Source organism: Typopeltis vanoorti, chromosome 19, assembly GCF_054136105.1.
Source record: "Typopeltis vanoorti isolate ZY-2024b chromosome 19, IOZ_Tvanoo_1.0, whole genome shotgun sequence".
Lineage (NCBI taxonomy): Eukaryota > Metazoa > Arthropoda > Arachnida > Uropygi > Thelyphonidae > Typopeltis > Typopeltis vanoorti.
The window spans coordinates 43,823,775-43,840,280 of record NC_143567.1 but is presented as its reverse complement, the minus strand read 5'-3'; the positions used below and the strand labels follow the sequence as shown (position 1 = coordinate 43,840,280).

General features: G+C 33.5%; 1 protein-coding gene across 6 annotated transcripts in view; it reads right to left on the bottom strand.

Moving 5' to 3' along the window:
- Positions 1–7,719: 7,719 nt before the first annotated feature.
- The window catches only part of LOC150096050 (protein lin-28 homolog), a 283,502-nt gene continuing 274,715 nt past the window's right edge, over positions 7,720–16,506 (bottom strand). For all 6 annotated transcript variants that reach the window (XM_090409220.1, XM_090409221.1, XM_090409218.1 and 3 more), the window contains exon 4: positions 7,720–12,988. In XM_090409220.1, coding sequence (XP_090265346.1) covers positions 12,658–12,988 — 331 coding nt within the window. In that variant the 3' untranslated portion in view covers positions 7,720–12,657. The remainder of the gene's footprint in view (positions 12,989–16,506) is intronic.

Here is a 16,506-nt window from a genome sequence, read left to right as displayed (position 1 = left end):
ACACAAAACTCAGTTAAAAAAAAAAAACTGTACAATAAACAATGGACATTTTCTGAAATCGAAAGAGAGGTGTTTCGGTTAAATATTACTTTTTGGTTCAGGTTTTTCCGAAATGTATTAGTTATAGTATATAATATCAGCACAAATAATGTATTAGGCTATATTTTATTAAGGAATGTCACTGTCTTATTTTTTCCTAAAAAAAAAAAAAAAGAAACTGAAAGTACTTTTTGTATATTTTTATTTCTTTTTCGGAACGGTGCGTAGTACATTATCTTTATCTCTTCTTTCTTTCATGTTTCCAATTCTGTTTAAGATGTGAAGAACCTTTGTATGAGCTTTTCAACTGAAGGTATGAGCTACTCGTTCTCATTCGGAGGCGGAATTATTATTATTAAATGATATAAACTACGGTTTTTCATCGTGCCAAGCAGATAAACTGGCCAGAAGGACCCTTGCAATTTAAAATTTAATTCACTAGCCTTATAGCCTCAGCTACTTCAGTCACAATTCAAAAACAACTGAGTAATCAGAATTTGAAGAAATTCAGTATTTGGAATCCTTTCTAAAATGCAGTACTTAACCTTGAATATACTCTGTTATGTGGTATTACATTATTAAACTACATTACATGAAATCCTATTACTACAACATAATGGAGAATACCGTTGTTAACAATTGTTATATAATTCTATACAACTATACGACACTATATGCTGTATTATGATAAGTTATAACATTAGATAACTCATGTATTATATAATAACGGTTGTATAACATCTATTAAAATTATTATAATAGTCCACGCGGTTAGTCGAGTTGCTAAGAATGTGCTTTATGCGCTTCGCAACCATATGCCTGAGAAAGGAGTGTCCTATGTTCGATTCCCGTCGCCGACGTGAGGAGCTTAAGGATCTTTCTCAGCCATAGCCAAGTTAGTCGGTCTTGGGCGTGAACATCAGGGTTTTTCTCCCCAGTTTATCTGAGGTTTTTCATCCCGCAAGCAGTCAAACTGGCCCAGAGAACACACAGGCTACAGTCATAGGAGACACCGGGAGGCATAGAGCTAGCCACCTTATTCTAGGGACGGGTACGGCTTAAAAGAGCTAAGGATAGCTCCGTAACAGGCCGCTAGGCCTAATACGTGAAGGTAAGAAGAACATTATTATAATAACATTATCATTCTAACGGTTACATACCTGTGTGATTTACAACAATGGCAGTAGATTACAAAAGGAAAAAAAACCTATTTATGATAGTTTTGTAGCATAGTTTAGTTTTGTGGTCTTTTTAGTAGGGTTTCGCAAAGATGTGTATGCACCTATTTTGTTTTGTTTTGTCCATCTGAATTCATAAAATTTGGTATTTGGGGACTTTATTACATTTTTTCTTAACATGTTATTTAAGAAAATCAGAACATGTTAGTCGTAAGATTACTTTAAACAATCGAAATAAGCAAAATTATTTCAAATTGAAGATAAAAAAACACACTTTTCTAAAAACAGCTCTAATGACCTTACTATATAAGAAAGCTATTGTGATCAACAATTGCATTATCCGTCAACTAAACTGATCGAAAACAATGCGTCTACTCTATTCAAGACAGACTCTGTCGCTTTGAAGCTATTCCCTTCGACTTGATAGATTGAATTCAGTGTTCATGCTACTATTGAAAATGTGCAAGTGTCCTTTGTCAGAAATTCCTACACGATCCACTGCTATTTTATATTTTGCATCAAAATACATTGGCATGATCCAAAGAAGATGCTCAGAGACAAAAATAGGAGGAGAACATTAATACAAGAACTGGAGTTTCAGAAAGAAGGCAGAAGATAAATTTGTTCATTCAAGAATAATGTTTCCTTTTTCACTCTTCTCGATGCAAATGAGGACCTTTATCAACAAGGTGCAAAAGAGATGAAAGTGGGGTTGGACAAAAGTTATGGCCAAATAGCGTTAGCAGGGAATCGATTGTTGTTTGGAGGCGATGCACAATTCTTGCATTTGAACTTTAAAATCAGTTCTAGATGTTTTGGATGTTATTTCTATCGCTGTCCTGATGCCAACCCCCTTTCTAAACTTTCTGATTTCTTATTTTAAATTTGATCAAATTTTCATGTCATTGTTCCTAGGAGATTTTCCTGTTCTTAACTCTAACTGCATCGATCCATGGAGAACTGATTTTGTGAATTGAGTTCACAAGGATGATTCAAAATGTACAGATGTCGAATTTGGGAAAACTCACTCAGTTCTCCGTTTGACCAAAAAAACTTACTCAGGCAGTCTTCTTTTTGTTTTGTCTGCAGCACTTCCATTATGAAAGTTGGATCGAGTTTAAAGACAGGAAGGCAAAAACTTCAGAATGGTTAATGACATTTGGAGAGGGATAGCGATAACAAATGAATATGATAGTTATGATATGTTAGATTTCGAGCACGGCAGAAAGCTTTGCACATCACTAAATGGAGAGTAGCAATCTCTAGTTCCAACACAGTGAGTGGCTGAAAATGGCGGCCGTTCAATTAGCGTACGAAATAATGGTGATTGAATTTCTTGCTATGGACGATGTGAGTCCAACAGAAATTCATACTCATCAGAAAAATGTATATGGAGACGATACTGTCGACGTGAGCACAGTTAGATGCTGAATCGTCAGGCACTTTATTCTGAGACAAAGATGGAGTCTTGCTTATGGACTTTTTGAGAGGGTACCATGATCATTTAATTAAGAACGGTACGTAGAGATGTTGCAGCAACTGAAAACACTCATCCGTAACATGAAAGAGGTCCTCTCTCTCCACAACAACCCGAGGTCACACCAGTTTTCTTACATTTCCCATTTCTGATCTTCTCCATTCCCCCGATACCCAGATTCTGGCACTATGACTATCGCCTGTTTCATCCTCTGAAGAGCCATTTTTGAGACGACGAGTAGCTGAAAAAGGTTGTTTAAAGAGTTCCAACATCGGAGTAAAGACTTGTATGGGTTAGGTATCCAGTATCTCGCTTGGCAATAGCAAACGTATATGCAAAATGATGGAAATTTTATTGTATTGTAGATTTTTTATTGTATATATATATATATATATATATATATATATATATATATATATATATATATATATATATACACACACACACACACACAAGATACGAAGTAAAGTGTAACTCAACGGAGTTTTTATGAAGATGTTATGATGTGCTCGAAAGATAATAGAATCCACTGAAATTATGCTCATCTTCAACCCCAACAATCTAAATATAAATCTTAGCTACAACTTTTATCAGGTTGTTATTCAACTATAAATCAGCTACGCTGTAAACGAGGCAACTCATACACGCTCAGCAATATCAACAACAATATGTATTGTTGTAAACACATTACATATATACATTATATACTTTCTTATAAGTATAGTATATACGTTTCTATATAACTTCTACATAATTAAGTTTCTTCATAAGTATATATGCCAGTATATACAGTTAGGGAGAATCGTTTATTTGCCTACCCACTGACATAAGTCACATTTTCCTTTCTGCGCATAAAAATCTTTTTTAAATTTCCTTTTATATTAAAAATGGTTGCCTTTTGTTTCACTCAATACATACTGTTTGTCTGTAGATCAAGTATGTGTCATGGAAGTTTTAGGTGAAACTCTTGGTTTGAGTAAGAGTATTAGTGTGAATATTCAATACATATATGTAAATTAGGGGGACACCGCCCCCTGGCGCCTACAGCTCCCCCCCCGAGTTCCGAACTGGTAGGCCGGTTCTCCTTGAATTCTGATGACTCGAATTTTGAAGACTCCACACTCAGGGAAGCCCTTGAGTTTCAAAACGTTTCAAATAACTTGACAAAAAAACGTGACAAAAATGTTACATAAAAAGGCTTATCATTTTATATATATAGGGTAGATTTAATGGATATACTAACATCATCATCCTTTCCTGACAAGTACTCTCAAAGGATGAACAGGATATCATAATAGTACTAATTGTGTTATTGCTAACTTCCTTATCAATGATTTTTCCCTGTCAAATAATAGATTAATTAATCTATGATTTGTTAGCTCTCCAATAACATTTGGAGATCTATATTCAGATTAAACTCTTTTTATATATCAAATAAGGAAATACAGAAACAATCAAAGAATTGTTAATTATAATTTCAATTTCTCGCAATGTATGGAACGAGATAAATACTACCCATATTGTGTACAGTCAGAGGCTCTTATGAACACAATAAAATAAACGGAGTCGTCTAAACTCTCAAGGAACTTAGTGAAAACTTATGGCCCGGACAAAATTGCAATTACGTCACTGTTAGCATTCAAAAGAAAAGGATAAGGGTGACATTTGCAAAAGAAAAATCGAGCAAATGTTTTAAACCATGGTGGCATCATTGTCTTAACAATAGCTTCTCAGTGTCTTCCAAATGGGACAAAGTTAATTTGACTGCATTATTAAAAGGATGTATTATTTTTGTTTTCTCAATTACTGTACTTTACAGCTACGTTCCGTATATTATACTTTTGTATTGTTTTTTTTTTCTTTATGATATATTACATTTAATAATTTCATTTTACTGTATGTATATTTTTATTTTTTTTATGCTCTTGACTGCAGACTGAAGGATGTAATTTATTTATTTTATTTATATTTGAGTATCTTTTCACTTAAAGAAGTTATTTTTAGAGACAGATAAACAAAGGATAAGTTGTGTGATTTTGTCTTGCTTCATTAACTCACTAACTCTCTTTAGCAATCGATTTGCAGACATAACGTATTTCATTTTTTTCCCTTTTTTTTCTTATGAGTTTTTTTTTGTTGTTGTTTTTGATGAAATAATATGATCATTTTCACTATTGTAGCAATTATACTTTTCTGAAGTTACTCGTCAAATAGGAATGAAATTTCCTTCTAAGAATTTAAATCTGAGCAATAACTTACCTTGTCGAGAGTTTAAAGTTTCCATCTTTGAATATGATGTGACCATCTGGAAAACCCGTAACGAATATTTGTTTCTCAGTATTAATAATTTCTGTTAACTGTGGCGTAACTTTTGCCATTTCTGGATTTATGCATACCATCTCCATGTGTAAATACGGCACCGAATGTTTTCTTTTAATTAGTATATATAATTAAAAATAATGTCTTGACCACCATGGCAGATCTTCTCCTATTATACTACAAATTGCTTACAGCATACCCCCCCCTCTGACTTTTGACTAAGGAATATCAGACAAAAAATTCAATAATCTTGATAGTAATAAGTCTCGTAATCTAGATCATATCTTTCCAATTGTGCTAAAAACTTTTGCATCAGAACTGACACCCATCCTGTACCGCCTACATCATCTGTCATGTGGTATACCCGACATTATGGAAGCAAGCCTTTATCTAGCTTATCCCTAAAAAGGAAGTTAAAACATAAAACATAGCTATCGTTCTCCAAAAAAACTATAATGGAAAATGTCATTAATATCCAACTTCTTCGTTATTTAGAGACCTACCAATTATTAATAATCACCAATACTGATTCCCCCATGGAAAAGCTTAGAAAAAATCAAAAAATCACGACAGGCTACAGAATCTTGTCATTAGAAAAAAAAATTATATTAACCTCTGCACAATCACTTTTTTATAGAAGTAAAAATTAATCTTTTACATAATCCAACTACTTTCAATATTCCCATTTCTAATAATTTGTTTGGCTTAATGGTCTGTTACGGTCATTCGCTGATATGAAGTATTTTTTGCTAATGACAGGATTTTGTAATCTGTCATTTCGTGTGTTCTCTGGCTAGCTTGTTATTTAGGAGAGGGAACCCTACCACCTCTGTAGGAGACTAACTAACTCACCTGCGTTTGGCTGGTGTTGTTATTCAGGAGAGGAAATCCTACTACTTCTGTAGAAAACCAACTAACTCATCTGTAGTTGAAAGTAGCCCTTATAAATGTTGCTTGCTGATATTTTCAACCAAAGCACAATAGCTCTTCCTTCTGGCCCCCAATATATAAACAAGGATGAAAACAAAGAAAAGGGGATTTTGAGCAATTTTGGAGTACATGACCTACCTCCTTGTGCGTACGTAGTTTTTTCCCCCCTAAAGAATAGCTTAATCAGCTTGTCTTTCTAAGGCTATACTGAAAATGGTTGACATTTTTATGATAATACATTCCTATGCAAACTTAAGAAAAGAAACATCCTATCAAAAATTAATATTTGTCAATTTTTGGAAAGCAGATGTTTTAACGTAACATAAACAATATATGAGTATATTTCATTAAATCTTAAATATTCTATTTATAATTTCCATAATTTGTTTTTGTTTGGAAAAAAGGAAAGAATATGGTAGGTTGCAACTTTCTTTGAGATTTTAATTTGTTCTTGAAATGTATGCATCACGAGATAGAGTAAGGTCAATCCAAAATTTGTTGCTTTGTAAAAAAATAACAATATCTATGCTTTGAAAGTTAATCAAAGCAATTCAATGGATATTTCAGAAACTAGCTGGAAAGTTCAGTAATATACACATAATTATATTTCCAACTAAAAATCATCTCTGTTGTTTAAGACAATTTTTTTTTTTTTATTTAGAAAAGTGGTTATCGTAAAAATAAGGCGAACGTTGGAAATAACCAACGTTCATTCTCTAATTCAGTTGATATGCAGGCCATAATGGTATATTCATGGAACGGGACATTGAATGCTCAATTCTCATTTCGTTCATAGTTAATGGGAATTTTCAACCGTGGAAATAGTTTTTCTTGCTGCTATTGTTGCTTTTGAATTATGGCTGAAGCAACTAAGGCTATGAGGTCAGTGTATAATGCATGTATTTTTCTGGCCAGTTTGCCTGTTTTGCACTATGAAAAACCCGAATTTTTCAGGAGGGAAAATCCTACCGCCACTCATATGTTGAGTGAGTGTTCGAAATTTTAAAAATACCGAAATTTCGTGAGATTAAAAATGTTACTACTGTGTCTCATGAAAAAAAAAAAATGATCGTGATGTTGATCTAGAGGAAAAGTTGTTTGAATCTGCTTCAAAACGTTTTGAAGAGAGTCCCACACTGTACTCAGTTTTGTATTTGATTAAGTAGCAATTTTTGGATGTCGATCTTACTGATACTTTATATATCTCTAATTCTGTATTTAGAACTCATGTGGTTGTGTTTATCGACAGTTCTGACTGTGAAGCGTTGTCACCATAACTATGCGGAGTTGTTCGTATTTTTATCCAAGAACAATAAAGTTTTGGATCTTGCCTAAATTATGGCTTATTAATTTTGTCAACTAACGAAAATAATCCATTTTATGGAGAATCAGCTGTTTTATAAACAATTGTGTATTATAGTACTATAATTTCATCGAAGGAGTTTGACTCCTTCAATGAAATTATGATTCCTTTTTTGTTTGGAAAAAGAGAGACAATAAAACAGTCCCTTTATAGGAAAAAATTCATTAACATTTATTCTTACCTTATTTTTATGAGGGGGAAAACTCCTCAAACTTGACTTTGGTGCCGACATACTTGCTTTAGTCATCCAAACTTAGTAAGCTGGTAGAACCCACAACTAAGAAGTATAGCGGAAATTACATATCTGTTATTACATTCTCCGATGCTTCTTTAGGTCGGAAATGAAACCGGATGTGTTCGATATCAGCTGGCGTCTCCCAAGAAAAAAATACATAAGACAGGCAGAATTTCTCTATGAAGTTTATTGTGTTTGGATACAAATGGGAACATTTTCAGGAACTGACCAACTCTGTACAAAATCTAGCACTCGCACAGTATAACAATAGATCCTGGTTAGGACATTCCCAGACAGACAAGCTGATTGGCTAAGCCACTAGAATCATATGTAATGCAAATGTTGGCTGAGGCGTTTCAGCACAACTAAAAGGGTACCTATAATTCCTCTTGACAGAACAATAGAAAACAGTTGCTTACTTTTTTATTATTCAAATATCTGATTTAGATAGCACAAGTAGTATTGAAAATTCTTATAAATTAATAATAATACCGAACTCTTCCCCAGCATGAGATAAAGACATTGAAAGAGAGAGCGAGAACTAGATATACAGTTAAATTATGTAAATTCACGCGAATTGATTGAAGTCTTCACTCATGACTGTGGAAGAGAAGTAGACATTGTAGCACAAACCTGTCATTTGTATGTGATTATTATATATGACTGTGTATCTTCCCAGAGAAATATTACATGTGAACAATGCACCTCTAAATTGAAGTGCTCCTATATAATATGTAATTTTCACCTTCACTTTCGCAATGCCACAGGGGGCTCTGATGATTATAAGATCAAAAAGAAAGAAAAAATATATATATATCGCATATAGTCTCATGAAAAAAAAAAAATAATAAAAATAAATTACAGGAAGAATAAGAAAGTTTTAATATCTTTCTTGAACATCATTCTTTGCGATTTCGGTGTTTCTTTAAAGAAATGCAAATCACCAAAACCCCTTATGTGTCTAAAGATACAACAACTGACACGTACAAAACAGACCATTAGGATTCTATATAGTTCTACATGGGCACAGTCAGATCACTACGGATAACAAATAAATAAATACAATGGCATCTCTTTCATATAGTTTGTTTTCTTCTTTTTTTTTTTAATTTGTTCTCTTAAGGAGGAAGTTTTTTCACTCTCCAAAACTTCTGAAAACTTCTCTTTTATTCAAGATTATAATAAGGGATAAAGTATCGTATGTATGTATTCTGAAAAAAAAAATCAAGAAAATATTGCAGTATAAAATCTGAAAAATGCTGTACAGTTGTATTTATGCATGAGGTAACTACTTCGTGGATGGCCATTTATGCTTTTATTTTATAAATATTTTAAAACAGTTACATTCAGGAGACACATATTTGTTCTCACATTATTACTATTAATTTCTTCAATAAACAGAAGAAAAGCAGCGATTGTCCCCCCCCCCCTTTTTTTTAAGCGGAAAGGCGAGTATCACTGCAATATGACCTGATTTTAAAGGGCGGAAATTGTCATTATTGATTCGTGCATTAGGTGGGCCACAACTAACAAAGTTTATATAAATAGAGTGATTTTAAATAAAATATTAGCGATAGCGGTTTATGATAAAATGAATTAAGAATAAAATTCGATGAAAAAATTTCATGTCGTGCGATTATATGATGACATATGTTCTATGTATTGGAAAATCTCTTGGTGCACTTATTAAAAGATTTTTTTTTTCTAGACAAGTACCAAAGATAATACGAGTCATCTATGATATAAAACGTATTTTTAAAGTGTCCGATAATTCCTAAATTTTAACTGCTGCTCTCTAATATGTATTTTCGCATCCATATGTTTTTTTAATAGTAGGTATATTTAAAAAGCAGCCAATCTTTCTTAATAATAAGCACTTTTAAAAACTCTCGAAAGTTTATATTAACGTATTATTTATGAACTATTCCTCTTAATAGCCTAATTACCAATTTAGTCTAAGCATGTCAAACCGAGAGGGTGTCCATGGGCAGCGCACACACACACACACACACCTCGATTTTGCAGACTGTGCTGCAAAATCGAGATGAACACTAAACACTGAACCTACCTGAGGTTGCATGTAGTCCATAAATATTCGCTATGCTGGTCGATGTCGTCAACTTTTAAATTTCCATGTATACGTTATTTTCTGTATACATTTCTTTATAGTTATTACATTTATGTTGTAATTATTTTTATGGATTTAAAAACTTCGAGTAAAATGCTTATTGTAGTAAATATGGTATATTTAGTTTGCCTCTTTTATTTTTTTTTCTTCTTCCTTTAATGATACGACCCACGTCGTGTTAATGAAGGCAAAACTTATTTGGCACCTGAAAGTTGATAAAAGCGAAATCTAGAATAGAGAATTTTCAGCAAAAGTCATGGACTTTACTTGCAAGGTTGAGGGTGCAGTTTCGGACTAGATTAAATTTGATATTCTTGATTCAAATTATTCTATCGAAATTAATTATAAAAATGTAATTAATGCATTTCTCGGAAAATCCCTCTCCCTTTTTAAGTATCGTCGAAGAGAGGAAAATTTTTACAATGTTCAAAAATTTGTCTTAATGAGCAGACAATGAAATGTATGAGACTCTAGTGCAGCATTAGAAATAAAGAAAGGGAACCATATATTAAAATACATTTATCAATGTAATTTGTTTACATATAAACAAATCTTAAAATTTCTTAAAAACTCCTTAAGGAAAAAAAAGAAAGAAAGAACCTTGCTATACGACCGGAATGAATTGCTCATTTTCAATGTAACTGAACTATAAGGATTAACTTACAGAGAAATTGAAAATAAATTAAAACATTATGGTTTGAGTTTGTTTTTTAAATAAAACTCACATCAGTTATCTCCGATTCTTTAATATTATTTAATGTCAAGGGTATTACTGTTTCATGTGTGCGCTCATTAGCGTGTCTTGTGAAGACAATCACCAGGTTTATAAGACTGGTAGACCATTCTTCTAGGGGTCTTTTTGTAATTCTAATTAATGCTGTTGATTGACAGCATTTTCTGTACAAATACGCTAGTAACAGCGCGTAAAAAATCGACTTTTTTTCATATTATTATGTTATTGTTCTTCGCCTTTAATATTAAGTACAAAGGTAATGAGGTGAAAGGTGGACGGGAACAGAGAGAGAGAGAGAGAATATTTGAGTATGTTACATTAATAAAACCTTAGAGAAATGAACTGTGACCGGAAAAGTCACAGTCAGGAAAAAGTCATAATTTCGCGGATTTCTTAGCAGTCAAAAACTCGCTAATAAATCTACACGTGATTTTTAGCGATTTAAATGTTAATAAATCCAGACAATTTGTTAGCTAGCATATCATATTGATAGGAAATTTCCGTTTTCTTCCAACATATATGCTCACTTTTATTAAATAATTTTAAGTGGATCATTCATATTTATGCACTTATAATTTATCTTCAGTAATTTTTATTGCAAACTGAATAATACCGTTTAAATGGATCAGTGTGATTTTATTATATAAAAGATTATTTAACTAAAACATTAACAAGAAAATTCACTTATAAAATTGACAAAAAAAACAGAACATACTCTCTCTGTCTCGTTCCTCTAAAGGAACATCAAGTATCATATAAAAATAAAAGAAGGACGATCGATATAAATTGGATAGTTATGAATGAATTTCAAGGTGAGGGTTGTACGATGTAGAGACATTAAAACCTTAATTGTAATTCTCCTCCTCCTTCTTTCAGATATTTGGTTTTGATTCTAGCGCTCTACTACCATTATTTGATATGTGTCAGGATTGATTATGTTTAAACCTGAGGAAGAACGCTGTGAGGCGAGACACAACATCCTTGGATCAGTCGCATCCCATTTACTGTCATGCATGTTTTGCAGATGTCACCAATTATAGTTTGTGACCTCTAAAAAAAGGAGCTAGGAACTTCAATGCAATATAACTTCCCCCCGCCCCCTATAATACTATACATCTAATGCGACACACCATATACCGTGCTTACCGAAATGCAGTGTCAAGCTTCACAAAAAACTAGGAACATAACTTGACCACACTTTTATACAGGTTGGCAATCGTTTTCTCTCTCGGCCACTAGGTATATCAGTTTTCTGGACAAAACTAAAACTTATTGGACAAATAAGTTTTAGGTAGAAATGCAGTAGAGGGTAGGAACGGGGCCGAGAAAACAAAACACGATTGGAGCTATATTCTCCAAAAGAATTAGGCTATCGACGGCTCCTACTCGTTCGTGGAAGTGATATTTACTAAATGTCATTGGTAATACAATAGTTCATACCTCGACTACATCTCCAAAATAGCCTAAATCTTTAAAACTTCTATTATAATCTTGAGTGCCTTCAAGTGCCTTGGCTATTCGAACTGATTAGTTATTGGAAATAATGCCGAGTGAGAAAATGAAACTACCAATAACCTAGTGTCTGATACATCCATAAACACATTCTGCAGACACTTGTTACACTTGGTAACTACAGCGAAACATAGAGATTAAGAAATTAAAATTTTTGATACAGACTAAAAGTAAAGTGTTTCGTACAATCATGAAGAAACTATACAAAGGATAACTGGAGCTATACTGAATAACTGAGCACATAACTCCGTACACAGATCAATTATATCTCTGCATCAGACAATCACAGTAGTTCAAGTGATAACTTAAAACTGTGCAAATATACAGCACTCTCACAGGCACCGAGAAAACGCATATCCACGAGCCCACAACTTATAATCTCGAACTAGACATCTTCCTCGGTATGTTCTCACGCAAGGTCTTTCCCCCCACAGAGCCCTTGGGGCTGAGGGGTTTAGCTAAAGTTTTGCATTCTCTGCTCTGTCTCCATCCGGGATGGCAGTGGTTCGATCGTCACGTGACCTCCAAGTCATTTATTTACTTGCTTCTTTTTGCAAATATCTTCTCACGACCAGCTGAAGGGGGCGATCTGGGCGGACTGGGATGGACTGAGGTCCGAGGCTAAGTCCCACTACTCTGGGACGAAGGAACTAAGAGGCGGAGCGCATGGCTGTACACTGCTCCGAGAGAACATACACACAGCCGGGGGCTAGCCAAGTCCATTTCACTAACAATGTGGAAGGCTAGAGTTTCCTTTTATCCCCAAGAGAGGCGCAGCTTGTACCACTGGAGGAAGACGATTCTTGTCTCTGCTCAAGGTTCTCTTCGTGTTCGTCAGGAGATTCTTCACCACTTCTGTGGTTAGTTCCATCCTTTGGAAGAAGTGTATCGTCATCGCCATTCTTTTCCTTGTCAGCATTGTTGTTGTTATTCCCCATCTTCTTTTTTTCTTCCCGTAGAGGGCAGTCTGCAATAAGGTGATCAACAGATTTACAGTGATGACATCGTTTTGGTTGTGGTCCTAAAGTGCACTTTGCTGCTATGTGGTTTGCGAACTCTCCACAGTTGTAGCACCTGTTGGAGTAAATAAAAAATAATAAAACATTTCAAATATACCTTAATATAATTAAAATATTTCGTTAAAAGATAAAAGTATAAATTTTAATTAAGTTATTATTCAATGTGAATATTTATTAATATTAATTACATAAATTCACTTGAAGAATAGTCCTTCTAAAATTTATTTACCTAAATAAAAATTGTTAACACGGAATGTACAACAAACGATTGTAATGAGCAATTAAACTGCTACTTTTGCTGGTATTTTTAAAGACCCAGAAGATCTAGATTCATTAGTAATCGAACTGTGTTCATTTTTAGCAATAGAACACCAACAAAATATAGCAAGTAATGGAAGAGACGAAATATTTTAGCACATATTTCTACATATTATTTTTTCGTAAATCACAAAAAAGAAATGACACACGCGTAAGATTTCAACAAGTATGGAAATAATCCGAGTCTGTCATAAAAGGAAATGAGTTATTTAATAGTATTCTTCTATAGTAACATCATTACTTTTCACAACAACCCAGAGCGAAATTGCAAAAGGTAGACTTTAGGTCAGTCATCCTCAGCAAATAAATTCGCTAGAGCATGACCAGCTTTTGCAATTTGATCCACTAATTTGTGATCATATCTATGACTACAAATTAGAGCAAGGAACAATGCGGAAATCATGAAAAGTAAAAATCACAAGGGAAACCTTAATACCGCTAATCGTAACTTTTCTTTATTAACCTATATTTTGGAAAACCAAAGCAACTCTATAACATGTTTAACAGAAATAAAATAACCTTCAAAAATTAAATAACTATCTTATAAATCATTTCATTTAAAGTTCTTCGCATAAATTTATATACTGATAATTTTTTCTCGTAAAGTACAAATAATATTTACCATCTTGCAAAAGAAGAAGAATCCTTTTTTTACTCTCCATCATAAAACATTATTTAAAAATAAAAATTAATAATTATATAAGAAGTTTTAAACTTGAAAAACCTTTTTTTTCTCACAAACATAACCACAGCTTTCCTCTGTTCATACCCAGCCCTACAGTTTAAGAATCATTTAGCTTAGATATAACATGAAAAATGTCACTGATCGCGTACTTCAAGTATTGATGCGGGGACAAAAGCAAACAAAAATAGGAATGGCAAAATTGCAAGTTAGACGAGTTACTGTTAGGGAAGGGGAACAAAAACGTAGCATAATATATATATATATATTTATTTATTTATAAATATATTCATCGTGAATATTATATGAAATGAACACACACAAAAAAAAAAAAAAAAACGGGAGAACGGTCTTTATATATATATATATATATATATATATATAAAGATAAACATAACGCAACCTGAACTTTCAGTAATTGGAAAAAGTTTGTTGTTGTGGTGATAAAAAGAAATCCTTAGCTAAATGTACTGTTTGAAGTAGCACTCTCGGTTTTACGGCTGTTGTCAAACTAGTTAATGTAGGTATCTGTGTGGAGAGACCCTCATAAACGGCTCCTGGATCCGATTAAGTCTATTACATAGACGATTATTATTTTTTTGTCTCTCTCTCTCTCTCTCTCTCTCAGATCGAAAAAAAAAAAAAAAAGATATAATCGAGTAGTGCACGTTGTAGCTTTTCGTGACCAGCGCAAGTGACGAAGGAGATCAAGTGCTCTCATTACTACATGAGTTGAGCGAAGCATGTGGCACGTGACCACTAGTTGTTATTGTTACAGTACATCATTTGTATTACAGCCATTTGAGCCCTTTAAGATACGTAGAAATTAAACGTTCTTTTAGTTAAACAGCAGAGATTTTCTCTGAAGCAAATGAATACAGGTTTAGCAAGAAAATAACTCTGCGAAGATTTCATGGTATCAGAAGCATTCATTTTTTTTTTAATTAGAAATTATAATATATTCATCGTGAATATTATATGAAATGAGCACACACACAAAAAAAAAAAAAAAACGGGAGAACGGTCTTGAGCGTGGGAATTGTTGAAGGCTACAATGTGACGTCATTAGTTTTTATGAATAACACGCGAAACATCTGAGTATATTATTTTACATCTAAGATTTTTTTTATGCGTGGCGAAAGTAATGTAGTGCACAATAGTGCTTTGTTGTTAGTCTGCATATTACAGAGTTATTATGATGTTTTCTTATATGGTTATTTCACATTAGAGATTGTTCAGTCTATAATGTACTTAGTGAAGCAAAAAAAAAGGTAAGGAAAAAAGGAAAATCTTGTTAATTGGTTTTGAAGACTGCATAATGTACTGATTATTATTATTGACAGAGACCTTTAGGGAGTCAAGGGCTCATCAAGGAAGGCCATACATCATCTACAGCAGCTTTCATACCTTCTCTTAAACTAATTCATACTCACTACTTCAACAGGCAAAATGTTCTGTGAAAGAAAAATCTAGTTCGCACCGCTTAACTGCACATAAACCGGCATTCCATAACATATTTTCAGAAGGTTTCTATTATAACTTCTCCTTCTCCTGCGTCCACATACTCTCAGTATCTTCAAAATATATATTCCATAATCCCGATATCATCTTTGTAACTCTTCTTGCACCCCCTCCACAGCTTTCCTATCTTTTTGGAATCTAGGAAACCCAATCTGCTCACAGAGAAGTCCAGTTGTGGTAAATGGATAAAAATGACTTCCTTATCCTTACACGTCAATATTCGTTTCACAATCGTAGTTATCATCTGAGTTGTATTTGCAACCTTTGCTGTGTGACCCCTGACCTTGAACTCCTTATCCACCATGACTTCGAGATCCTTATCCTCATCTCATCGGTTTCTTTAAGCATAATCCACTAATATAATATGCCGTTGGAAATCTCATCGCAGAATGCATAACTTTACACTTACCATCATTGAAGTTCCAGGCTATTCAAGTCATTTTGCAAGGGCTGCATATCAGTAGCATACTTGATTCCTTTCCTATATCTTTGCATCGTCAGAAAGTAATTGAATCCCTCCTGGCGGGTCCTTCCCAAGTAACATTAATGTATAGACTGAACAATAATGATCCAATAACTGATCGCTGGGGAACATTACTGGTCACCTTAACTCTGACAGATTCCCCCCCCCCCCCCAATATACAACTTTCTGATAAGTGGCCTTTAGAGCTCGTTTAAATATACTGTTAACTGAAATCAAAATTAGTCAAGTATTCGGTGAATAAAATCACTGGTTTTCTTCATATCCTTTATCATTATAATATCATTTATATCTCACAATCTTCATAATCACCTTAAGTGCTAAAACTTGTAGTTTCTCACTACCATTAGCAGGAAATCGCTGTTTTAGAAATCAATTATGCTTCTTTTTCATGTCATTTGTGGCTAATACATTTAGATGGTTTTTCTTCTCCTGGCTCACGTGGCTTATTAGCCTATTAGACTATAATATAAATAATTATCTCATTAGACTATAATTAAGATCCAGTTTGAATAAAATGTTAAAACAATGTCAACATTTGATGATATTGAAACTACCAGTGTTTGTAGCA